Source organism: Mirounga angustirostris, unplaced genomic scaffold, assembly GCF_029215605.1.
Source record: "Mirounga angustirostris isolate CCGP_5_RB_7025 unplaced genomic scaffold, mMirAng1.0.hap1 SCAF_4, whole genome shotgun sequence".
NCBI classification, from domain to species: domain Eukaryota; kingdom Metazoa; phylum Chordata; class Mammalia; order Carnivora; family Phocidae; genus Mirounga; species Mirounga angustirostris.
The window spans coordinates 1,100,610-1,123,910 of record NW_026991712.1 but is presented as its reverse complement, the minus strand read 5'-3'; the positions used below and the strand labels follow the sequence as shown (position 1 = coordinate 1,123,910).

The 23,301-nt window shown below is 64.3% G+C and overlaps 3 protein-coding genes across 11 annotated transcripts; 1 reads left to right on the top strand and 2 right to left on the bottom strand.

Moving 5' to 3' along the window:
- Positions 1–29: 29 nt before the first annotated feature.
- Positions 30–4,436, bottom strand: NAPRT (nicotinate phosphoribosyltransferase). Of its 2 annotated transcripts, XM_045895768.3 has the most exons (13): positions 3,223–4,434; positions 2,885–3,012; positions 2,702–2,784; positions 2,275–2,405; positions 2,052–2,167; positions 1,653–1,849; positions 1,432–1,572; positions 1,043–1,127; positions 866–946; positions 672–774; positions 434–588; positions 225–332; positions 30–143 (listed from the first exon to the last, which is right to left on the bottom strand). In XM_045895768.3, exons 1-13 carry the CDS (start codon positions 3,446–3,448, stop codon positions 81–83), a joined length of 1,617 nt encoding a protein of 538 aa, XP_045751724.1. In that variant the 5' UTR covers positions 3,449–4,434; the 3' UTR covers positions 30–80. The 2 variants fall into 2 exon arrangements, 1 of the variants encoding a protein (XP_045751724.1); XR_010410475.1 differs by lacking the exon at positions 434–588 and having other exon boundaries at positions 3,223–4,436.
- A 53-nt stretch (positions 4,437–4,489) lies between these two features.
- Positions 4,490–18,373, bottom strand: EEF1D (eukaryotic translation elongation factor 1 delta). 8 transcript variants are annotated; one of them, XR_010410474.1, is made up of 9 exons: positions 14,694–14,708; positions 11,342–12,426; positions 9,528–9,651; positions 8,995–9,066; positions 5,596–5,695; positions 5,407–5,507; positions 5,057–5,301; positions 4,694–4,888; positions 4,490–4,586 (listed from the first exon to the last, which is right to left on the bottom strand). XR_010410474.1 is itself a non-coding variant. In XM_045895764.2 (9 exons), the coding sequence occupies exons 2-9, from the start codon at positions 12,424–12,426 to the stop codon at positions 4,548–4,550; spliced, it is 1,935 nt and encodes a 644-aa protein (XP_045751720.1). In that variant the 5' UTR covers positions 14,694–14,708; the 3' UTR covers positions 4,490–4,547. The 8 variants fall into 8 exon arrangements, 7 of the variants coding, with proteins under 7 accessions (XP_045751720.1, XP_064443839.1, XP_064443838.1 ...); XM_045895764.2 differs by having other exon boundaries at positions 5,057–5,275; XM_064587769.1 differs by lacking the exons at positions 11,342–12,426; positions 14,694–14,708 and adding an exon at positions 18,266–18,373 and having other exon boundaries at positions 5,057–5,275.
- A 440-nt stretch (positions 18,374–18,813) lies between these two features.
- On the top strand, positions 18,814–23,089 carry TIGD5 (tigger transposable element derived 5). The gene has a single exon (XM_045895759.3). It carries the CDS (start codon positions 18,836–18,838, stop codon positions 20,783–20,785), a length of 1,950 nt encoding a protein of 649 aa, XP_045751715.1. The 5' UTR covers positions 18,814–18,835; the 3' UTR covers positions 20,786–23,089.
- Positions 23,090–23,301: the final 212 nt, after the last annotated feature.

Here is a 23,301-nt window from a genome sequence, read left to right as displayed (position 1 = left end):
TGGGTGAAGAAAGGACACATGACAAGCTGTGCAGGGCAGTGAGTGACTCATGTTGATTTCAGGCACCCCCAGCACAGTGCTCAGGAGGACTCTCCTGCCCGCAGCCTGGCCACCAGGGCCTGGAGCTTATCAGACAGCGCCACCTGTAGGAGGAAGAGAGGATGACGGGTGGCCGTAGGCACGGAGGGCACGTGGGCGAGCTGACCACATGGGCGTGCACCCACCCGGTATGGTGCAGGCTGCTGCAGCCGCTTATGCTCCGGGCTCAGACGGCTCAGGGACAGCTGCGCGAAGGCTCTAGATTCGGCCAGAGATGGGAGGGGCTCACACAGCTGGGGGAAGAGGGAAGGCAGGGGTGGGGCAGTGGTCAGGGTCAGGGGCCAGGGAACTCAGAGTGAAGGAGCAGACTGAGGGAGCAGGTGGAAGCGGCTACCTGTCCCTGCTGGACCCAGAGCCTCAGCAGGGGCTCCACGTGCGCAGGCCTCACTCTACAGGCTCCCTGGGCCCCTCGAGGCCAGACCCTGAGCTCCTGGCCAGCCCGCGGCGGTGCCTCCTCGGCCAACTGCAGCAAATCCAACAGCGGAGACCCTGTGTGCGCGCCAAGAGTAAAGCGGGGGGCCTGGGGACAGGAGAAGGACTGCCGAGGAGTGGGAGGCGTGGGGGGACCTCACCATCAGTGCCCAGGAGCCGGAAGGCAGCCTTGCTCCCAGGCAGCGTCTGTTTCTCGGGGTCCTCGGTCAGTTTCATTCGGGGTTGGCCTCCCACAGACACCAGCTGCAGACGCGTGTGCTGGGGTTGCTGGACTCTTCTCCCCCAACCCCGATCCCTCCGGCCCACCCCACTGGGTCCCAGATCCTATCCCGACCTTATAGACGCAGCCCAGGGAAGGCTGGCGGGGACACGTGACCACATTGGTGCCGATGCCAATGACGTTGACCTCACTGCCCTGGACGAGGAGAGAGAAGGTGGCACTGAACCTAGCTGACGTCGGCAGGCCCGGGGCCCTCCTGGCCCCCCTCTGGCCTGCCCCTGCCCGCCCCACCTCCTGGGCCAGCCGGGTCAGCTCCTCCTCGTCAATGTTGTTGCTGACGGCGATGGAGACCGATTCCAGCCAGGGCATCTGGAACCTGTGATGGGCAGCCCCTCAGATATCCTCTGAGGCATCCGGTCACTCTCCCTCTCCAGGTACGCATGCCCCCCGCCACCTGACAATCTGCCTTCAGCCACATGGGTCTTGACCTTTTGCTTATGAGCCCCTGGGTGAACCCACCCCTGATTTCCCTGCCAAGGTCCCAATGTCTCTGCTGCGGAAGCAACCAGATCAGATCTCCTCACTTTGGGAGGGACAAACTGCTCTCTCCTCTGCCCCATCCCAACGTTCCTGCCCCCAACAGATCTCTCAGTAGGCATAACCCGTCCCAGGGGACTCACTGGGCCGAAATGCTCCTGAAGACCCTGCGGATCTCCTGGGCCTGCTGCAGCAAGTCGCCACTGTCCAATCTTACACCCACTGCTCGGTAGCCCAGCTCCCCCAGGGCCAGGGCTACTGCCAGAAAGTTAGGAAGACCGCTCCTGCCAGCAGGAAGGAGAAGGGTCGGTGAGGGGCCACAGCTGCTCTGCAGAGCCCACCCAGGGGAGGACCTGGGCCTCACCTCTGCACACTGTAGGTGTCCAGCAGGCCCTGGAAGGCCCGGGGAAAAGCCAGGGCATAGGCCACAAAGGCTGCCCGCTCCCCCCGGTGGGGCTCCTGCACCCCCAGGCCCAGATGGGCACACACGCGATCCAGCCATGCCTCCGCACAAGCAGCCAGATCCACCCTGGGGCCCTGACTGGCAGCTGGAGCCAACATCTACGGAAAGGGGTCGGTGAAGGCTGGGCAGCCCATAGTGCAGGGTGAGGACTGGCTGACCGCCGGCTGAGGGCCTGAGCAGGGGTAAGGCCAGCACTACCAGCTTCCCAGCACTGGGGCTACCTGCCGGGGGCTCAGGTGGGCAAGGACTGGCTGTGGGGTCTGCCCTCTGGAGCGCAGCGGGGGCGTGAGGGGTACTGACCGGGTCGGGGGGCACCTCAGTGCCCAAAAAGGAAGTGATGAAAGAGTGTGCCAGGGTTCCGGCCAGGGGCACGCCCCGCAGCTGTCCTGCGAGCACATTGCTGCTGCCATCGAAGCCTGAGCCAGGGGGTCAGGAGGGTGACAGGTGGGCATCAGACGGGGCCGAAGGGCGTCTGGCGGGTGTCCTCCTTCCCCGGCCCCTGCCTCCCTCCTCGGGCTCTTACCGCCCAAGTAGCTATAGGTAGAGGCGGTAAGACCCCCATCCGGGCCCTGGGCTCGCCGCAGCCCCATCTCCAACAGCCGCTTCTTCGGACCCGCGATCAGGCGAAGCCGCGAAGCGTTGGTGGCGATGAGGCTGTCGGGGACAAGGGAGCAGGGGACCTGCGGTGAGGGTCACGAAGTCACCGCGGACCTGGGCCCCCTTCGCGGCCCTCCACAGTGGGCGCAGGAGGCCCCTCTCCAGAGCCCTGGCCCCGCGCTCCGCTTCCTGGTTGGAACCACTCCCCATCCCAAAGGCTCGCCGCCCCCCCACCCCCCCACCCCACCCCCCGCCGAAGTCCCTGCTCGTCGTCCCCGCTCGTCGTCCGGGGCCCAGCTCCTCCCCCGGGTCTGCCTCCAGGCCGGCGGGGTCCCACCCGGGCGGGGCCCCACCTGGCGTAGCTGACGAGGCAGAGGAGCGGCGTCTCCAGCAGCTGCACCACCAGGAGCGGCCCGCACACCTGCAGCAAGGGCACCTGCCGCGGGGGGGGGGGGCGGGGGGGGCAGTTGTCAGCTCGGCGCCGCCCGGCTCGCTCAGGCCCATGCCCTTCGCCCCCCGCTCACCCTGCAACTCACGCCGGGGAAAGCGAGGGAGCCCTCGGGCAGAGCCCGCACCGTCACATCGGAGCAGTCGAGGGCACGAAGGTGCTCGAAGAACGCGGGGTCCGTGTCGGGCGGCAGCACCGAGGCCAGAAACTGCACGTCTGGGGGTGACAGAGGCCCTCGTTGGCTGGAGCGGGCGCAGGCCGTGGAGGACTCGTCGGGGCTGGGACCGTCGGGGGTCCCGGGAGGCTGCTGGGCCACGGGGGACTCTGGTCCGGGGCTCTCAGGCGGGGGAGGGGGAGGGAAAGACGCGTCTAGGTGGCAGGTGTCCAGCGGGGTCGTGGGGGCTGGCCGGGCTAGGGTGGAGCTACCTGCGTCCTGCAAGCGGAAGGCGCGCAGGAAACGCACGCAGTCGCGCAGCCCCGCGGCCAGGGCGAAGGCGCCGCCGAACGGGCAGCCCCGGAAGAAGAGCTCGAACTCCGCCTGCTCCCGCGCCCGCCCCGCGTGCCAGTAGCCCAGCGCCATGGTGGCCTGGTAGAGGTCGGTGAGCAGCGGCCGAGCCGCCGCGAGCGCCTCGGGGTCCTGCTCCGCCGCCATTCCGCTCCGGCGCCCGGACTCCGGCCCGCGCCCCGCGCCCCGCCCCGCGCCCCGCGACGCCCCGCCCGCCGTCTGACCGGGGCCCCGCCCCCTGGCAGGGCAACTATCGCCGCGGGGCCCGAGGCCGCGCTGAGGCCGCGCCCAGCCTGCCCTGGGGAGGGGCGGCCGGCGCCGGGGACTCTAGAACCTGCTCGAGGGGGCCCGTCGGTGGCGCTGACAGAGCCATCAAGGGGGGCAGACCATTCCCGTGCGGCTTGGGCCCCTGGAGGGCACCAGTTCAGACCAGAAGTAACCACAGCCCACACCCTTTGTCCCCAACTCAGAACGGCTCAGGGGAGGGGCTGCCAGGGCCAGGTACCGCCCAGACAGGACCGTGGGCACGACTCCACAGGGCGATTTATCACGGGCCGCCCAGGGGGAGGGGCAGGCCCCAGAGCAGACAGGGCAGCGCCCTGACGCTGGAGCAGCAGGGGCCTCATCCGAGGAATCAGCCAGGCTCTGTGGACATGCTGGGGGGCCTGGCAGGGTTTCCCACAGGTCACACTTGGGGGGCCCATGACTGTGGTCACAGCAGCAGGGCCAGACGGCCACTGGAACCTTTCTTCCCTGGACACTTTTGCTCCCCAGGGGTCAGCTCAGCAGCGAACGGAACCCAGAGGAGGCGGAGTGGAGAGGCCTCCCGTGCCTCAGGGGGACCGGCAGCCCCTGCAAAGCCGTCAGCGCATGCTCTGTTTCTGGCTTCAACAGCGTGAACCTGGTGTGGTACTTGTAACCGAGGGGTGAGTGCCATCAGGAGGGCAGCCAAGAGGCAGAGAAGGGGCAGACGGGGAGTGAGCGCAGCCACAAGAACGCTGTGCAGAGACCAAGAAAGGGGAGGATGGTGCTGGGCCCCAGGGTCACTGGCGGAGAAGGAGCAAGACAGACGGGGGCCCAGCTGGGACACTAATGAGACGCAGGCCAAGCGTGAGGCCTGGAGCTTGGCCGAGCTGCTCACTGAATGTGCCCGCCCCCTGGGCCCAGACGAGGACAGGAGCCAGAGAGTGCGATCTCAGTCTTTAATGGCTGCAGGGCCTCCCACACCCAGGCCCGGGGCTCGGGCTCAGATCTTGTTGAAAGCAGCGATGTCGACGCTCTGCACCTGAGGAGGAGGGAGGCCAGTGGTCACATGGGGCCCAGTTTCCCGAAGACCCACCCACTCTGGCCACCTGCCTGGCCAGGGGTTTGCTTGGGGGCCTGGCCACTCACGTGCTCCTCGAACTTGGTGATCTCCTCCTCCAGCAGGTCGGTCCCCACTTTGTCGTCCTCCACCACACACTGGATCTGTAGCTTACGGATGCCGTAGCCCACGGGCACCAGCTTGGAGACCCCCCAGGTCAGCCCGTCTAACTGGATGGAGCGCACGCAGGCCTCCAGCTGGGCCATGTCTGTCTCATCGTCCCACTGGGGGGCACAGGGGTGGAGAGGCTGGGTCAGGAGCCTGCAGACCCCAGGGAGTGTCCCCTGCTTCCCACAGAGCACAGCAGAGCAGGCAGCCCTCACAGGGCCCCGGGTGCGGCCTAGCCTGACAGCCCACTGGGACATGGGGCGGGGGAGAGGTGCGCCACTCACAGGCTTGACGTCCAGCAGGATGGAGGACTTGGCCACCAGCACAGGCTTCTTGGCCTTCTTCTCGGCATACTGCCGTAACCGCTCCTCGCGCAGCCGCGCTGCCTCCTTGTCCTCCTCCTCATCGCTGCCGAACAGGTCGATGGCATCATCCTCGTCGTCCTCTGCGGCAGGGGCCGCCTTCCTGGCAGGGGGCTCCGCTTGGCGCATGGGGGACACGTGCTGCCATTGGGGAGGGAGGCTGAGGCCTGTGCCACCGGGGCCCCAGTGGGGGTGAGGGCCAGGAGCACCTTCTGCCGCCCGCCCACCCCCAGTGCCCAGGCGGAGGGCCCTGGTCCAAGAAGGGTACTCACCTGGGTCTGCGGGGCTATGGCCCGATGGGCAGGAGAGCTCTTCTCCAGCACGCTCAGCCGGGCCTCCAGCCTGGAGACAGCCTGCTGCAGATCCTGCACCACTACAAGAGCAAAGGGGTTGCCGGTCAGAGGGCAGGGAGGCCAGCGGGGGGCGGGGGGGCATCCCACCCATTAGGCCCAGGGACTCACCGCCTCGCAGGCTCTGATTCTCCACTTCCAGGCTGGCGATCCGGACGGCGAGCTCACTGTGATCTCCGCTGGGTCCACTGGAGGCCCCAGGGCCCGAGCTCTGTAAGGCAGGGGGAAGGTGAGGATGCGGCACCCCAGCCTGCTCCCGGGGTCTCCCTGTTCACAGCCACTGAGAACCAGAACCCTAACAATGGGGGGGAGACCTGCTGGACACTAGGAAGACACTCCTGTCAGCCCCGCTGGGTCCACTTGGGATATTCCAGCCCCGAAAGTGGGGAGGAAGCCCTGTGAGCATGAACCCAAGCAGGAAGCACAGGGCCCAGAGGAGCAATGGCATGGAGGTGGTGCAGAACCCACAGCCTGGCTGTCACTGTCCCTCAGGGCAGGAGGAAGCAGACCGCATACAGCCCTGGGACAGCCTGGGCCACAGTGGGGCCGGGCAACACAGGAGGGAAGGGGGAACTGGACACAGGAGGGAAGGGGGTTCAGGGGCCAGTGAAGTAGGAGAAGAGAGCTTTCCTATGTACGTGCAGCCACTCCATAGCACCTTGCCTTCCCTAGGCCATACACCTGCCACCTGGCTCATGGAGCTGGCCCTCGAAGGCTCTGGGTGACCCGGGGCACACAGCTGCCTGCCAGCCTCCCTTGGATTCCTCCCTGACCGGAAGCCCCTCAGCAGGGCACCACACCTCAAGCCCGAGTTACACCTCAGGGACCTACACATACACCCAACAGAGTGGACAGGAGGACAGAGTGTACCTGGCCCTTTCGTGAGGGCAAGCCCCACGGCCTCCTCCTCTGCTCAACACACCCCCAAATCACAGGCAAGCTAAACGTCCCCAGAAAGGACAGGCACCCGGCTCCCTGCTGGGGGTCAGTGAGCAATGCAAGGCCAATGCTATCTATCCCCTGTGACCCACTAGCTCCCACATCTGGCTCCTAGCAGACCCAGCCAAAGGCAGAGACCGGGCGCCATGCAGCTGGGGCAGGATACCAGCACCAGGGTGGGCTCTGCTCATGGCACTCCGCTCCTTCAGCTCAACCCCCTCGCTCCGCCAATGGAAAACTGTGCTGGACTCGCTCACGTCTCGGCCGCCACCACCTGGCATGTGGCGGCCTCTCCAGCCTGTTTCCCCAGAACTCAGCTCTCTATGCAATGCTCACTAGCATTTCCCCAGTTTCCATCACACAGGGACGAAATCCTGACCACCCTCCTCCTGTTCTACCAGCCCACACACCCAGGCCCGGCTCCCATCTCCGCAAGCTCCCCCCAGCCGCCTCTCCTGGGGGCTCAGTACCTGTCAAGCAAACGCATCCGGGCCCGGCCGCAGGCTGGTGCCTCAAGCCTTTACCCTGGTGTCACCACTGAGTGGGGACTGCCTGCTGACAGGTCCCAAGGGTGCAAGCTCCAGGCAAGGCCCCACCTGGCACAAGGCCGAAGTGGTGGGCAGAGACCACGGTGCTGGCGACCACTGGGTTAACCACCACTGGGCCCTGCATGCCCTCAAGTCTCTCACCGAAGTCTATGCCCTGGGAAGACCTCACCCACCCCGACTCTGACCCAGGCAAGGAATGAGGATGCCAGGCAGTCTAGGGCCCCCAACCCCAGCCTGTGAGGCAGACCTAGGCTACCCTGTCTAGTCCTGGCCTGTGACAGTGGGCCACAGCGGACAGTGCCACCTTTCACCCCCACATCCAACCGTGCCCCTGGCACCATACACAATTCCCAGGAAGCTCTGGGTTCTAAGGTCACAGTGGCTGCTGAGCTCTCTCCAACCCAAATCCAAACCTGGGGCTGGGCCAGCAATGTCCTTCCTGGGTCCCTGTTAGTGGTTGAAGGACACTCCTCTGAAGTTCCCACCACTATCACAGAACAGGGGCTTATTTGGAGATCGGGCTTTTACAGTGGTAGTCCAGTTATAATGTGGTCATTAAGGTGGCCCTAATTCTGACTAGTGTCCTCATAGAAGAAAATTTGGACAGACACCCGGAGGGAACACAATGTAAAGACACAGGAGAATGAGGGCCACGCACGTGCCCAGGAGAGGACTGAGAACCTGCCCACACCTTGACCTTTGACTTCTAGCTTCCAGACTGAGAAAATAAAGTATGCTTATTTAAGCCCCTGGTCTGGGGTGCTTTGTTACAGCAACCCCAGCAAACCAGCCCCCAAGTCTTAGCAGGACGCCCACATGCTTTCCCCAAGACCAGGACACAGCAGCCAACCCCCAACACAGCCAGGGCACCCTGAGGGCCAGAGGAAGAGTTCCTGCAGCCCAAGAACCCCCAGGGCAGCTGGCCCCGGAGCTGCTTAGCTCCCCAGCCCTGGCCTTCCAGGGGCTGGAATCCCGCACACTGGCCTGGTTGCAAGGCGACAGCAAGTGGGGGCCAAGCATAAAGCAGTGGCAACAGCCCCTGGGGTTTGTCGAGAGCTGTCCCGCCCAGCCGTGGCAGGCAGAGGCTCCCGAACTTGCCCACGTGCTAATCCCCAAAGCCAACAAAACGATGACCTCAGGTGGCAAAAGGGACGCTGCCCACAGGACAAAGTGGAGGCTCTGCAGACAGGGAAATGCTCCTGGGTTATCTGCGCGGGCCCCGTGTCAGCGAGAGGCAGAGAGAAGGAGACATGAGATATCGCTGGGGCCATGGCACAGCCGGCTAAAAGCCACAGGCCAAGGGATGAGGGTGGCTTCTTCAAGGTGGGAAAGGCAATGAAAGAGAGTCTTTCCTAAAGTCTCCAGAAGGAACACAACTCTGACGATACTCCGCCTTCAAGGACAGGGTACCACGTGTCCCAGAGGGAGAATGAGGTCCTGAGTCCCCCGGCTAGGAAGGCAGAGAAGCAGGTCTGTCTCCTCCTAGGGACACACCTGCCCAGCCAGGCTGGAAACAGACCTGGACATGGACCTGTCCTCCTCTCTTGATCCCATCTGGGACCTGGAGGCTGAACTGGGCTGCACGGCCCCTCTCTGGGCCTCAAAGTCTATCATTTGGCCTCCACGCAGCCCGTGAACCCATCTCTCTGGGGAGGCAGGGCCTAGGGAGCAAGAGAAAGGGGCAGCAGATGCCACCGCTCACACTCCTCCCAAGCAGGGTGCAAAGCAAGGAGGCCGCCCCCAGGCCTGCGCCTGCGGAGTGCGCTGGAGGACCACGGTGTTGGCCCAGGGATGGCGCTGAGCGGCAGTCAGGGTGAGCGCAGGAAGGAGTCCTGGGCGACCGCCAGCAAGCAGGCGAGAGGCACAGCAAGGGAGGCTTCTGTGGTGGTGGGAGTGTAGGTGCCCGTCCCAGCGGGAATCCAGCACTGTGCACCTCGCCCTAGCTTTGTCCCGAGGGCCCAGTGCACAGCAGCAGGACTGGGGGCAAAGTCAGACATGCCAGCGCGAGCCTGCAGGTACTCACGCTGGCCAGGGATTTCTGGATGTTTTCTCTGGCTCTTGCAATGTCTCGAAGGATCACGCTGGCGCCGTTCTCCTGTACAGACAGTGCAGAAGAAACCAGTCTTTTTTTTTTTTTCATTAAAACAATTTTAATTAAAAAAAGAGAGAGAGAGAGAGAAACCCTCCTATGGAAAGCAAGCGAGCAAGCAAGAGCTGTGCAGAGTGAAAGCTCGGCGGGACGGCAAGGAGCGCAAGGAGCTCGAGTCTGCCAGTCTTGTAGCCGTGACAACAGGGCCTGAGGGACACCCAGTCTGCAGGCCCAACCCAGGCCCACACCATCCTGATGGGCACCAGCGTGCCCACTGGTCTGAGATGGTGGAAGTGAACAGTCTGCCCCGTGCCATCGCGTGAGCAGATCCAGAACCCCAGGAGCCATCTGGGGCCACACCTCCAAAGACCCCACCACCAGCACCTGGAGCAGAGCCACCTGGGCCCAACATGCCTCTGCCCTCCCGATGCTGGCACAGTCCCCCAGTGCTCCGAGTACATCCCTACCTGGCGCGAGGAGCCAGCCACAGGCCCGTTCATCTGCTCGTAGAATTTTCTTTCTGCATCGTCATATTTGAACTTGTCAAACCAGATCTTCTCGTGAACTAGGAAGTTTGTAGCCATTTTCCTGCTGGAAAGGGGAGGAGAGACTAAGACAGTCAGCTGGAAGGAAAGGGTGCATCTCTGAAGGCCCTAGGCCTGGCCCGCACGAGCGCCCCACCAACAGCCCAGAAGCCAAGGGTGCAGGGGGATCAGGGGTCCAGGTCAGAGCACAGGGGGTCTCGGCATGGCTGAACCAGCCCCCCCACACCATCCCTGCTCCCGCCCCTTTGGTCCTCAGGTTGGCAGTTCCCAGGCTTGTCCCCAAGACCAGCGGCTCTCAAACTGGGGCGAGGAACTTCTGGGGGTCCCCAGGGTCCTCCCGTTCCAACCACACATCGGTGCAAGGCTCAATTTATGTCCATCAAACAATTCACACCAACAGACTGAATGCAGAAGCAAGCATAAGAATCCAGCTGCCTCCTCTTAAGCAAGACACTAAAGAGATTTGCAGAGAATGTCGATCAAGGCCACTGCTCACTGAGCTGTTATTTCGGGAAAACCATCATTAAGAACAAGTCGTTAACAGTTAACAAGGAACAAACTTTTCAACGAATAAAGTACTTTCAGGATTTCTGTTTTCTGTGCTAACGTGGCAAAAATCGAGATAAAAGAGCTCTTTGGGGTCCGGAGGCCAGTAAGCTCGAGAACTGCAGCCCTCCACCAGGAGCCACACTAGACCTGCCTGCCCTCCTCCACTGAGCACAGCCCCTCCTGTTCTTGGCCCAGGGCCACAGAAATGGACCCGATGTCACCACTTCTCTGTGCCGAAGGCCCCAGGCTATCACTGGACCTCACCAAGTGCGCCCTTGGTGACAAGGGGGCTGGGTCCCATGATTCTCCACCCACCCCTGGAACCTCGTCAGGAGGAGCCAGGCCACTATAGACAGTTTAGCTCCATGCCCCCCCCACAATGCCAACAGGACACAAGGGGTCCCACACCCTGTCCCTCACACCAAGGTTTGGATTCTGTCAAACCAGCAAATCCGACCCCACCGAGGAGGTGCGGGGCTGCTGACGGGAACGCGGGGTTGGGATGGTGTGGCTTCCCTGAGGCCTGGCGCACAGCCACCCACAGCCCACACCCTCCCGCTGCCACACATGCCACCTTCCCTCAGAGCCGGTCATCTCTGCCCAGCCACCCACCTCTACCCCTGCCCTTCTCCAGGCTCTGGCATCCAAGGACCACGGCTGGTACCACACAGAACCATCCTGGGGCAAGCCCTGGGTCCCCAAGCTGAAGGCAAGTAAGCCTCGTCCAGGGTGTCCTTCAGACCAAGTGGCTCAATGGACAGTATGCTGGTGTCCCAGAGACACTCACCTCACCTTAGAGGTGGTTCCAGACGCGGGAGGCAGGAGGGACGTGCCGGTTCCCATGCCTTCCCCAGTGGGGCTCGGGCCAGGAGCCTTCAACACTCCCCCTGCCCTGACCTGTGACAGCCACAAGGGACTCTGGGAGTTGCCCAGTCCAAAGGGAAGCCCTACACAAGGCAGACTTGGCCCCGTGCTAACCCCTTCCCACCCCCAACAGCCCCAAACCTTGGAGGTTTTTGCTGCGCTGCCCCAGGAACTACCTCTGCCCAACCCACTCCTGTATCCAACTTAGCCGGGTCCAGGAGTGTCGGGGACAGCCACGCCGGGGCGGGGGTGGGGACAAGAGCAGGCAGGGCCCCAGCCAGGGGAAGCCCCGGCCAGGAACCCGCACGGCATGTTTCTCCTACTTGGGTCTCAGGCTGGACATGGACGGGCCAGGCCGGGCACCAGGTCGGTGAGCCAGGGAAGCAGCTTCGAGGCGCCAGGCCATGCGGAGGGCCTCAGCAGCGTGGTGCCGGCACTCGGCGCTGTCATAGGCGGGCTTGCTGAGCCAGGGGGCCTCGGCGTCCTTGTGCAGGAAGTACCAGGAGGGCAGGGCAGAGGGGGCCTCCCCATCAACCCGCCGAGGCCCGGCCCGCTTGCTTCCCACGGCGTTTCGGCCTCGCCGGTCTCTGCGGCCCCGCCGGGCCCCCTCAGCCTGGCCCGCTCGCTCCTGCAGGCGCACCTTCCCGGGGGGGTGGCCGTCAAACATGGCCTCGTAGAAGCCCCTCTCCGCTGCGTCGTACTGGGGCTTCTCCAGCCACACCTCCTGCACCAGCGCCTGCAGGCTGCCCCGGGGGGACTGGCTGTCGGCCAGGGAGCTGCGCTGGCGGGTGGGCGCCAGGTCGGGGGCGGCTGCCTGCTGGCCCGTGTCAGAAGCCCCCTGCCCGCCGCTCCCGTCGGCGGCCAACAGCAAGGCTTGAGACCACTCCACAAACGCCCGTTCGGCCTGGTCGAAGGAAGACTTGTTGACCCAGATGCCCCAGGTCACGTGGTGGCAGGCCACCTGGCTTCCGTGCGTGCAGGGGCCCCGGGGGGCCGGGGAGGCTGGCTGGGCGGCCGCATCTGCCAGCCTCTGGCGGTACGAGCTCTCTGCCTGGTCAAACATTGGCTTGTCCAGCCAAACGTGGTCGGCTGAGAGGCCCACGAGGGCCAGGTCTGCCTGGCCGAACCAGCTCTTTGGGGAGCGCTTCCTCTTCTTCTGCAGAGGCTTCTTTCCGTCGTGGCTCTTCCTGGGGTCCCTCGTGCTGCTGCCGTCAGGGGCATCGGCCTCCTCAGCGTCCTTGGCCTCCTCCGGCCCTGGCCCATTCACGGCTGGCCCCTCAGCCGGGAGCTGCTGGGTGGTGGCGGCTCGTGTGGCCTCCTGCTCGTAGAAACGCCGCTCGGCCTCCCCATACTTCTGCTTGTCCTCCCAGACAGTCTCCAGGGCACAGGAGGCTTTCCCGCTCCTCATCTTCCGCACAGCGTTAAAAAGCAAGCACAAGAAGGCAGTTGCAACACAGCGGGCCACGGGAGGATGGCACCCCCACCCCCCTCCTCAGCCTGACTCTTGGGGCTCGCTGGGCCAGGGAGGGCTCCCCAACGGGGGTGCCATGCGGTAACAAGCAAGGACTTAGAGTCAAGCCCACAGGAAACTCAGTAAATCAAAAAACAAACACGTCTGTGTGTGTGTGTGTGTGTGTAACTGTAAAACGAATCTTTTAGGCACCCAGGCTCTGCACAGGGGTCTAGACAACACTGTTTCCAAACTTCAGCATCCACAGGGAGCTGCTAAATAACATACAGGGTGCACTCAGTTAATCCGACTCTCACACACAACAAGTAATTCTTAGAATCAATATGTTCCATGAAACACGACATTTGTGCTGAAAAATTACTCATTGCTTGTCTACAATTTTAACCTGACGTCCTCTGATTTTGCTACATTTGGCACCTTGCCTGCCACACTGGTGCTTCCAGTTTCCAACAAACACGCATGGCGGTCTCTAAGGACGCCCCCCCCCCCCCCGCCCTATAGCAGTGCACGCCCACCACGGGCCACACCACCATCCAAAGCAGCACACGCTCTAAGGGGAGCTGCCAAGGGTCTCAGATGAGGGACAGCCTCTCAGGGGGCAGCTGGGAGCAGTGGGTGGAGGGCCTGCCTTTGCAGGGCCACATCGGGGAAGAACCAGGCTCCCCATCAGCTCACAGCTCTGGCCATACCTACAGCTAGAGGGGGCCACCTGAGACTCTCTGGGCCCTAGGGTGTTAGGACGCCCTTCCCGCCTTTCAGTGCCATCTGACGTAAGGGGCCCCATCACCAGGATTATGGTAGAAGACAGGTTGGGGGCTCTGTGTCCCATCTGCTATGGTGGACAAGCCCCTAGCTTCTTAGCTAGAGGTGGTGTTCTCTCCAGCTTGGAGACCTCGGTCATCTGAACTGAGGGGTCAGGGCCGCCGCCACCACTGCAGCCTCTGGCCGGGAGCGGCTCAAGCCCAGAAAGGCCCAGGAGCCAGTCTGCTCTTAGGGCGTACCTAGTGGTCTGAGCTCACACTCAGCTGGCTTCTAGGGGAACGGCTGTCAGCAGCAGAGAGATCCCTTCCAGCCACAGATCCCACTCCGGGCCCTGCTCCCCCAAAGCAAAAGTGTCCACACCGACTGCCCAACACCCAGAAGCTAACTTGCCAGGGGGCTGAGCAGGGTCCCCTCGGGTCATCCCCGCCGACCCCCGCTTCTGTGGGATCATGCAGTGTAGCCTATGTGAGGGTAGCCACCGGCTGGGCCCTCATCCCCAGGAGACAAGGTCTCCACCGGGAGGACAGCAAACCCTCCCACCACTTGTGCATCCCTTTCCTGACAGCCCAATCAAAACTGAAACCTGCTGCTCATTACCCAGTGGGCCACGTCAGCTGTGCACCAGGATCTGGGAGAAGAGCCCCGTGTACCGTGAGGGGACATGCTGGGGGCCTCTGATGGCTCAGGCTTGGAGAGAGCCCCGGGCCACCCCCTTGTGCCTTCCCCCGGCCGGCAGTGGTGCTTACCAAGGCCAGGCTGGCAGCAGAGGCGGCGGTGGGAGGCAGGGGCGTGTGCCCAGGAGGCAAGGCATTGTGACATCACCCACTGTTCCTGAGGGGACGGCAGGCCAATCGGGCAGGGCGTGTCTGCCCTTCAGTCTTTCTGGCACCCAGCCCCTGGCAGACCCTCACCAGAGCAGCCCAGAGCTGGGTTGGTTGGGCCCCTTCAGCTGCACCCACTAGGCTGACCCCCAGGGTTGAAGCCCTGCCAGACCCCATTGGCCTAAGTGCTGTCCTTGACTCCTGCCATCACACCAGGCTCTGCTCACAGCTCTGGGGCCGCTGCACCTCAGGGAGGGGAAACTGCTTAAGACGTCTCAGGAGAATGAGGGATGTGGCCTGTACCAGGGGCCGGCTGGGGCCGCAGCTCCATGCTCAGCCCAGAGGGGCGGCAGGCCACTCCCAGCCTGCTCAGGGGCTGCCCCCTCCCTGGGGCAGAAACTGGCTCAGTCCAGGGAAGCACCGAGGAAGTTACCGAGATGCCCACCCCGCTGCTGCCCTACTCCACAGGATCAAAGCCAACTACGGCAAATCCAGCACCTCTGTGCTGCAGACAAGGGAACGGAGGCCCGGCAGCCGGGCCCCACGTGCTGGGACACGTGGACTGGGGGCTCCCTGGCTGAGGCGAAGGGAACGCTGCGGCAGGGCCAGCTGGGTACTTACTTTCACTTCGGTCTCCTAGGACGGCATGAAGAGAAAGCAGCAAGGTTAGAGGCAGTCAGAAAGGGCAGCACAGCACGCTGGAAGGCCTTTGCAGAAGGAGCTTGGGAAGGTGCCGTGGAGGGGTGTGGTGGGGCGGACCAAAGGCGAACACCCAGCAGACCCACCGCCCGCATCCCAGACGGCGAAGGAGTCCACCCACTTGGGGCGGCGCCACTCGGCCGGCACTTGAAATGAGCAGCTCCGTTATCTGGAGGGTTGCCGTTATCTGGAGCCCAGGCAGGCCCCAGGGGACACCATCTGAGCACCCTCCCACCTGTTCCCGCCTGGGGAGAGGTCAGCCAGCACCCCAGTGCTCCCAGTACACGGATCCCTACCCAGCCCTGCTGTCATGCTGCCACTAAATCAGGCTGCTGGACAAGGCACAAGACAACCAAGACCCATCCACGGGCCTCAGCAGCCACCGAGCCCCAGGGCCTGTGCTCGAACAGGACACCGCCATCACACCAGGCTTGAACAAAGACAGTCCTCCCGGTGTGCACGCAAGGACAGGGCTTTAGCCCGATCACACACGGGAAAACGGGCCAGAAACACCATGTGCCGCGCCCCAAATCCAACAAAGGTGGCAGCCCAGGAGCTGAGGCAGCCAGGCATGGACCTGGTCGCCCAGCAGCCCAGTCACCAGAGCCCTGGAGATCCGCCTCCTTCCTCCAGCAGGAACTCAGCCTCACATGCAGAAGCATGAGAGCACCAGCGTCCGGTCACTGACAGGGACATCCCCGGGGCCCTCGGGGGGCGTGGCAGACACAAGGACAGCTGCCCCACAGGAGCATGCAGAAGGCCCTGGGCTGGCTGCCTGCACATGGCGGCGAGCCACCCCCACTGGCAATGTCACCCCGAGGCAGTGAAGCCAGTGTTGGGACCAACTACACCCACAGGGACCCTGGAGGACCAGGCAGGAGGGGGGTCCTGGCTCCCCCCAACCCCCATCTCAGATACAAGAGCCCACCTCTACTGCCTCCATCTCCCTCGTCTGAGAGCTCCCATGTTCCAAGAAGAGCTGAACTGAAAACCCATCTGTCCTAGGAGAAAAGCAAGTTTGAGTCTGAATGATCCCCTCAGAGAACACAAACGTGCAAGCCTCCAGCCACACAGTGGGGACCCCAGGCTGCCCGAGGACCAGGTGGACCCCCTCCCCTACCATCTCTCCAGACGGCACGGCAATGGCTAGCCGGTAATAGAGAGAAGCATGAGGAACAAACTTGAGGAACGCCAGAGCACAGACCCAGAAGGAAGGGGCCTCAGGTGTCCCCACCCTCTGCTCCTGAGAGCGGATTGAGCTGGGCCTGGCTACAGACGGCCCCTTCTCTGCAACCATCCCAGCCTGGCGCAGTCTGCGTTCTGACTGCAGGGAAATGACTCCGTGCCCCAAAGGGCAGACAGAGCTCTTCTCAGAGCTGGGACAGGAACCTGGCAGCGGCCCCCCAAAGGACACTCCTGGCTGGAGGGCCTGGAAGGGAAGGGTGTGGCCCACCGCAGCTGTGTCCACCCAAGGGCCAGGTGCCTGTCAGTCCCTGTGAGCCTGGGTGAATGGGGAAGGTTTCTGGGAAGGGCTGGCCCCTCCCCAGGCTCTGCCCTCCACACCACTTCCCCATCCTCTGGACACCACTCCACCAGTCACACACTCGGAGGAGCTCTGCCCACCTTCTAGGGGAAGTGGGAACCCACATGAGTGTATGGGGAAGGGAGGGGTCTGCAGGCCAGCTGCATCTCCCCTGGGCCCCCAGAGTCAGACCGTGCTTCACAGCAATGCTTTCCATGGTACCTTCCGTGTCGGAGGGACAGTGACAAGCACTTGGCATGTCTGAGTGAACAAGGACAGCCGCACAGAGGGGTACCTGCCTCACAGAGGGGTACCTGCCTCACAGAGGGGTAGCCCGGGACAGCGTGGCTCCACACGCAGGCTAGCTGTGCAAGGCAGGGATGCCACCTGCCTTTTGCAGGGGGAACTCCAAGCCCCACTTAGAAATATCAACCTGTCCTGCTGGCAGAAAGGGGGCCCCCACGCCATCAGATTCAGGGCTCCCACTGCAGCTGCCCGCATCACCCCAGGCAGGCACAACAATGTCCGTACTTCAAATGCCGCAGCCTATCCATTCTATTCTGTCCTAGCTGCCAGAGCCTGGTCTTAGCTAACCAGCCTGATCCCTGTGCCCCCTTCCCTCGGGGAGACCCCAGTACTGCACATGCTCCCCAACCTTTCTGCGCACACTTGAGTCCTCGTGTGTGCGTCCCCAGGCCTCACACACAGTGGACAACTGCAGTGGGGAAAGGAAGCCCCTGAGTCAGTGAGGGGAAGATACCATTGCATCAGATGCCAGAGATAATTTTTTGGTTAATCTTTAAAAAAGAAAAAAAAAAAATCACCTTCAAGAAAACTGCTTTCATGAAAACATCGGTCAAGCACCTTTGCCCACCCTGGTAGCCTCACCCTGCTCCCCAGGAGCAACGCTGGGGAGATGGCCCTGCACCAGATCCTCCGGAGGGCAGCTGTCTCCGGCCCATCAAGGGCTCTCCCCAGGCCGTGAACCTCACTGTAAGCCCCACTCCAGAGAAGGGAAGACCCGCCCAGAGGGCACTCCCCAGGACTGGCAGGAGGCCCAGAACACTGACCTACAGAGGTGACAGGTTTGTGTGCCAGTCACTCCGTAAGATGATGCTGTCCACGGGGCTAGGCACAGGAAGGTTCAGGAAGCCCCGGATCCCATCTGAGACAGCCCACTTACAGGCTCAGGGTACCCAAAGAAGGGCGGGGTGTCAGAGCCGCTCCAGCGGACGCCTCCTAAAACATGTCCTTCCCAACCGCAGGTCAAGCCCACTCCCTCAGGGAGGGATGTGCCAGGGTCAATTAAAGAGGTGCTCCCGCTCGGACAGGGACCCCCTCCCACCAAGTTTAGCCAAAAATGTCTTTTGCTCCGGGCGGGCCCTTCCTTCTGGGAACCCTGACATTCAGCCTCCATCCCACACCACCCCTTGGCTCCAGGAGGAGCCTTTCCCTCTCCCGTCCGCTCAGTGCCCCTCTGTCTCCGGGAGGAAGTACCCACACCCCTTCAGACACTGGCTGCTACGGCGCTTCCTGCCGGGGCCACCTTATCCAAATCGTGGCTCCCGGGCACTCAGAGAACCGGGCGCGTTTCTTTCGAGTCCCTCAGCAGACGCGTCTTTGCTCTTTCTCGCATCCAAGAACCGTCAGGGTTCCACGAGGGTTGGGCCGGAGCCTGGCCCGCAGGCCCAAGACCGCGCGCAGCAGGTACCCAACACGCGCGCGCTAGACGAAGGAAGAGCCCGGCCACCCCCAGCCCCGGCCGTCGCCCCCGCGCCGGGGCTGCGGCGGGGTCCGGCCCGCCACGTGGCCGCGCGCCCCGCCCCTCCGCGCCCGCCGCGCTCAGGCCCCCGCCCCAACGCCCCGGGCCCCGACGCCGCAGAGCCGCGGGCGCAGCCCGGCCCCCCGCCCCGGCCGCCGGGGCCCCCGCGGCGCGCGCGGCTCCTCTGGGCGCGGGCTGTGGCACTCACACCTGCCAAGGACGCGGCGACCGAGGAGGAGGGCTCGTGGCGCCGGACGGCTGGGGAGAGGAAACGGCGGCGCGGCCGCGCACGGGAAATGAAGCAGCGGGACGTACCACGCGCCGCGGACAGCGCACGCAGGGGAGGCGGCCCCCGCGCCCCGCCCGCCTCGCCGCCAGGGCCCTCTGCGCGACGCGACACTCCCCGCGGCCGCAAAGACGGAAGGCGGTGGGAGGCCACCGCGGGGCTCGCTGCGTCCCCACGGCGCGGAACGGGCAGCCGGAACAGGACCGCAGCTCGCCCACCCCCCTCCGCTGCCGGCGCAGTGGACTCGCCGGGCTGGGGCGGGGCGGAAGAGCCCGCACGCGCCGGAGGACGCGCGGCGCGGGGCGGGGCCGGGTGGCGCGCGGGGCGGGGCCGGGTGGCGGGGCCTGCGCGCCTGCGCCCCCAGAGCTGGCGAGACAAAGGGGAGGGCCCGGCCGGCCCCGCCCCCAGCGCCCCGCCCCGCGCGGCCGGCCGGGCCGGCGTGTGGCCCTCGCGCCCCCGCCCCCGCCGCCGCCGTCACCGCCGCCGCCGCAGCCATGTACCCCGCGGGCCCCCCGGGCGGCCCAGCTCCGCGCCGCGGCCGCCACCCCCTGCCCGGGCGCCCCGCGCAGCCGCCGCGGCTCCCCGCGCCCACCCCGGCCCCCGCCGTGCGGCCGCCGCCCACGGCGCCCGGGCCGCGGCCCCGCGTGGCCGTGAAGATGGCCTTCCGCAAGGCCTACTCCATCAAGGACAAGCTGCAGGCCATCGAGCGCGTCAAGGGCGGCGAGCGGCAGGCCAGCGTGTGCCGCGACTTCGGTGTGCCGGGCGGCACGCTGCGCGGCTGGCTCAAGGACGAGCCCAAGCTGCGCTGGTTCCTGGAGCAGCTGGGCGGCGAGGTGGGCACGCAGCGCAAGAAGATGCGGCTGGCCAACGAGGAGGAGATCGACCGCGCCGTCTACTCGTGGTTCCTGGCGCTGCGCCAGCACGGCGTGCCGCTGTCAGGGCCGCTCATCCAGGCGCAGGCCGAGGCCTTCGCGCGCCAGATCTATGGGCCCGAGTGCACCTTCAAGGCCAGCCACGGCTGGTTCTGGCGCTGGCAGAAGCGCCACGGCATCTCCAGCCAGCGTATCTACGGCGAGGCCGAGCCTCTGGCCACGGGCCCCGCGCCCGGCCCGCCCGTCAAGCAGGAGCCCGCGCAGCCGCCCGGCTCCAGCTCCGGCCCCCTGCCCGACCGGGCCGCGGCCCCGCCGCCCCCCGCCGAGGGCGGCTACGGCGACGAGCAGATCTACAACGCAAACGTCACTGGCCTCTACTGGAAGCTGCTTCCGGAGCAGGCCGCGCCCCTGGGCGCGGGAGACCTCGGCGCGGGGGGCTGCGGCCGGCGCTGGCGGGGTGACCGGGTGACCGTGCTGCTGGCCGCCAACCTGACCGGTAGCCACAAGCTGAAGCCGCTGGTCATCGGGCAGCTGCCGGACCCGCCTAGCCTGCGCCACCACAACCAGGACAAGTTCCCCGCCTCGTACCGCTACAGCCCGGACGCCTGGCTCAGTCGCCCTCTGCTGCGGGGCTGGTTCTTCGAGGAGTTCGTCCCCGGCGTGAGGCGCTATCTGCGCCGCAGCTGCCTGCAGCAGAAGGCCGTGCTGCTGGTGGCCCACCCGCCCTGCCCAAGCCCCGCTGCCAGGGTGCCCGCGCTGGAGGAGAGCGAGGAGACCCTGCGGCGGTGTCGGCCCGAGCCCCTCAGCCCCCCCGAAGAGCTGCAAACCCCGGATGGTGCTGTGCGGGTGCTCTTCCTGTCCAAGGGCAGCAGCCGGGCACACATCCCTGCCCCACTGGAGCAGGGGGTGGTGGCCGCCTTCAAGCAGCTATACAAGCGGGAGCTCTTGAGGCTAGCTGTGTCTTGTGCGGGGGGCTCCCCGTTGGACTTCATGCGCAGCTTCATGCTCAAGGACATGCTCTACCTGGCCGGCCTCTCCTGGGACCTGGTGCAGGCAGGCAGCATTGAGCGGTGCTGGCTGCTCGGCTTGCGGGCGGCCTTCGAGCCCCGGCCCACTGAGGAGTGTGTTGGGCAGCCGGCCGGCCAGGCCGAGGACGCTGCAGAGCACAGCCGGGTGCTCAGCGACCTCACGCACCTGGCAGCCCTGGCCTACAAGCGCCTGGCGCCCGAGGAGGTGGCCACGTGGCTGCATCTGGACGATGATGGGGGGCTGCCCGACAGCTGCAGGGAGGAGGCAGGCCCTGGCCGGCCCCCTGTGCTGGCCCCTGCTGCCCCTCTACCCCCAGCTAGCCTACCCTCTGTCGTGGGAGGTGGGGAGGAGGAGGAGGAGGCTGCCGTGCCCACTGCTGGGGAGGCTGTCCGGGGTCTGGAGACAGCTCTCCGGTGGCTGGAGAATCAGGACCCCCGGGAGGTGGGGCCACCAAAGCTGGTGCAGCTGCGCTCACTGATCAGCATGGCCCGGAGGCTGGGGGGCATTGGTCCCTCTCGTGCAGTCCCCGAGGATGGGGTGTGACCAGGCCAGCCTGAGTGGCCCCCCAGCGGCTGTTCTCCTGCTGCACTTGGAGGGAGGAGACACGCACAGTCTTCCATTTCCCCTCCCTCCCTCCCCTGGGATGGCCCACCCCATGGCTCAGGGGGCTCCAGGGATCCTGGCCCCCAGGCTGACTTGGAGGGGCTCTGTTGTGGAGGATCATCCTGCTCCACTGGTCCCCCATTCTCCTGAGGGGAGCTAGAAGAGGGGCCCTGGGCTCATACACCTCCTCCCTGCACAAGCACACTCGTGGTGTCTGTGGTTTTTGCCAGGGTCCCTTGCCACACACACCTGCCACGAACAACGTAGCGCACTAATCAGAGCAGCTCTCGGTTTTCTGGCCCTGGCCCTTACTGGGCTCCATGCCTGTCCGTACCTCTTGCCCTCCTCCGGGGTGGCCCATCACATGCACTGGACAAGGGGCCAGCACTCCTGTAAGTCTGGAGCTCTGGTGCTTCATGGTTCCCATGCCACAGCCATGCAGTCTCCATGTGGAGATCTCCACGCGGAGTCCGTTTTTACAGCCCCCCATCACCTGCCTGGGGCCCAGGGTGGTGTCTCATTCCCCAGCCTGGGGCTGCTCTTGGAGGTTGGCTCTATAGAGGCTGGGAAGGGAGGGTGGTGCCCGGCAATTGGGGATCCTGAGGTTCCAGATGCAGCAGCAAGTGTAGATTTCTGTTCCACTGGGACTGTTAGTTTTCCTTAAGAAAATTCCATTCCCAAACTGCTCTCTTATTCTATGGGGTTAGCAGCCTTCTAGACTTGGGCCCCTGGTGACTTGGCCAATGACTGAGCAAGCTCCCTGGACCAGCAGCCAGGCCCAGAGCCACGCCATCTACCCGGAGCGGGCCTGCGATACTGACAGCCATACGGGGACAATCCTACAGTGCCTTAGTGCTCCTCCATTGGAACTCCTGGCACTACCAAGGGTATGGAGCTGCTTCCCGTAGCCCCAGGGACTGGGCTTCTGAGTGGCTCCGTTTGAGAGGAGGAGGAAAGGGTTCATGTGTCACTGGCCAGCTCTAGGTTCAGAGTCCGGCGGTGCCCGGGCCTCCGAGGGACGGCCTTGGGGGAGGTGCTGCCCAGAGCGCTTGTGAGAGGCGGGGGCCAGGTCTGAGTGCTGCCTGCCTCCGTCCTCCCTTCACCCCCACCTGCCCCACATCCTCCAGCAGTAGCCAGGCGGCTGCAGGCACACGGTGTGTCCATGGGAGGGGGTGGCCAGGCACTGCCGAGGCAGCTGGAGGGAGCCCCCAGAGCAGCTTCCCCACAAGTCTGAGAACATAAGTTGTTCCGTGGAACTGTCCCCGGTCAGAGTGTGTGTGTCACATCCATGTGTCTCAAATCTGAAAGCTGAGGGAAGGTGTGAAGAATTTGGGAGCAGGGGCCCCCAGCTGGGGCCCCTCTGGCCCGTCCACTCACTAGCTGTCTCCAGCCCGCGCCCCTGCAGGCGCCTCTGGCCGTATGTGGCTGCCGTCTGTGGCTGGCCCTGGGACTCTAACCCAAGCAGCTGGCATGGGGCTTCAGGAAGTCTTCCCTTTTGTAACATCCGATGGCAACTCAGGGACCTAGGGCTGGGAGGCCCTGGCCTCTGCTCTGCCAGGCATGCCGCTGGGGGAGTCTGGAGAGGCAGACCTCAGGGCCCCCATGGGCACTGGGCAAGGGTGCACTTGGGACCCCAGAGTCTCTCTCTGCAGAATGGTTGAACACTCACAGCAGCAAAGCTTGCTGCTCTTCCCAAAAGTGGCTCTTGGTCAGGATTATCGTTAGGGCATCCAGTGGGCTTGGCAGCGGGCTGGGGAGGGGAGGCACGTGGATGAAGACAAGCCGGTGTGCAGGCTCTACTAAAACCGCCCTTGACCTGCATGTTCTGTGGGGGTGAGACTAAGCTGCAACCCTCAGAGGGAGCTGTCTGAGAGGCATGGCCTTGCCCAAGGGGGCTACATGCCTGGGAAGCCACCCCCAGACAGCCGGGGGGCTGCAGGGCACCATGTCGGCATGTGGTGAAGGGAAGAGTGTGCCCTCCGGGGACCCCCAGCCCAGGTCCCAGCCCAGTGAGTCAGGATTGCTGCGGGGAGCCCGGGAGGGGGGCTGGGCGCTGGGCACTGTTTGTGCCCAGAAAAGGGTGCCCACAGGCTAGCCTTGACTCCAGGGGCGTGTCCTTGAGGACCATGGGCTTTTGGGATGCATGCTCTGTTGAGGGGCCTTTTCACACCCATCCCTGAGGGAGGAATTCACCCAGTCAGGTAGGCCCAACGTGCTTTATAATAAAGGTTCATGTCAATTTCATATGCATCCCTGTTCTAAAGTCTTATTTTAATATATTTTTTTGAATTTTGGCAGATATTCTTATTTAAATAATCTCTACACCAAACGTGGGGTTGAACTCATGACCCCGAGGACCAAGTTTCATGCTCTACTGCCTCAGCCAACCAGGTACTTCTGAAGTCTTAATTTTGTAACTTTTGACCCAATGCTTAGATCTAGAACACCTCATAATT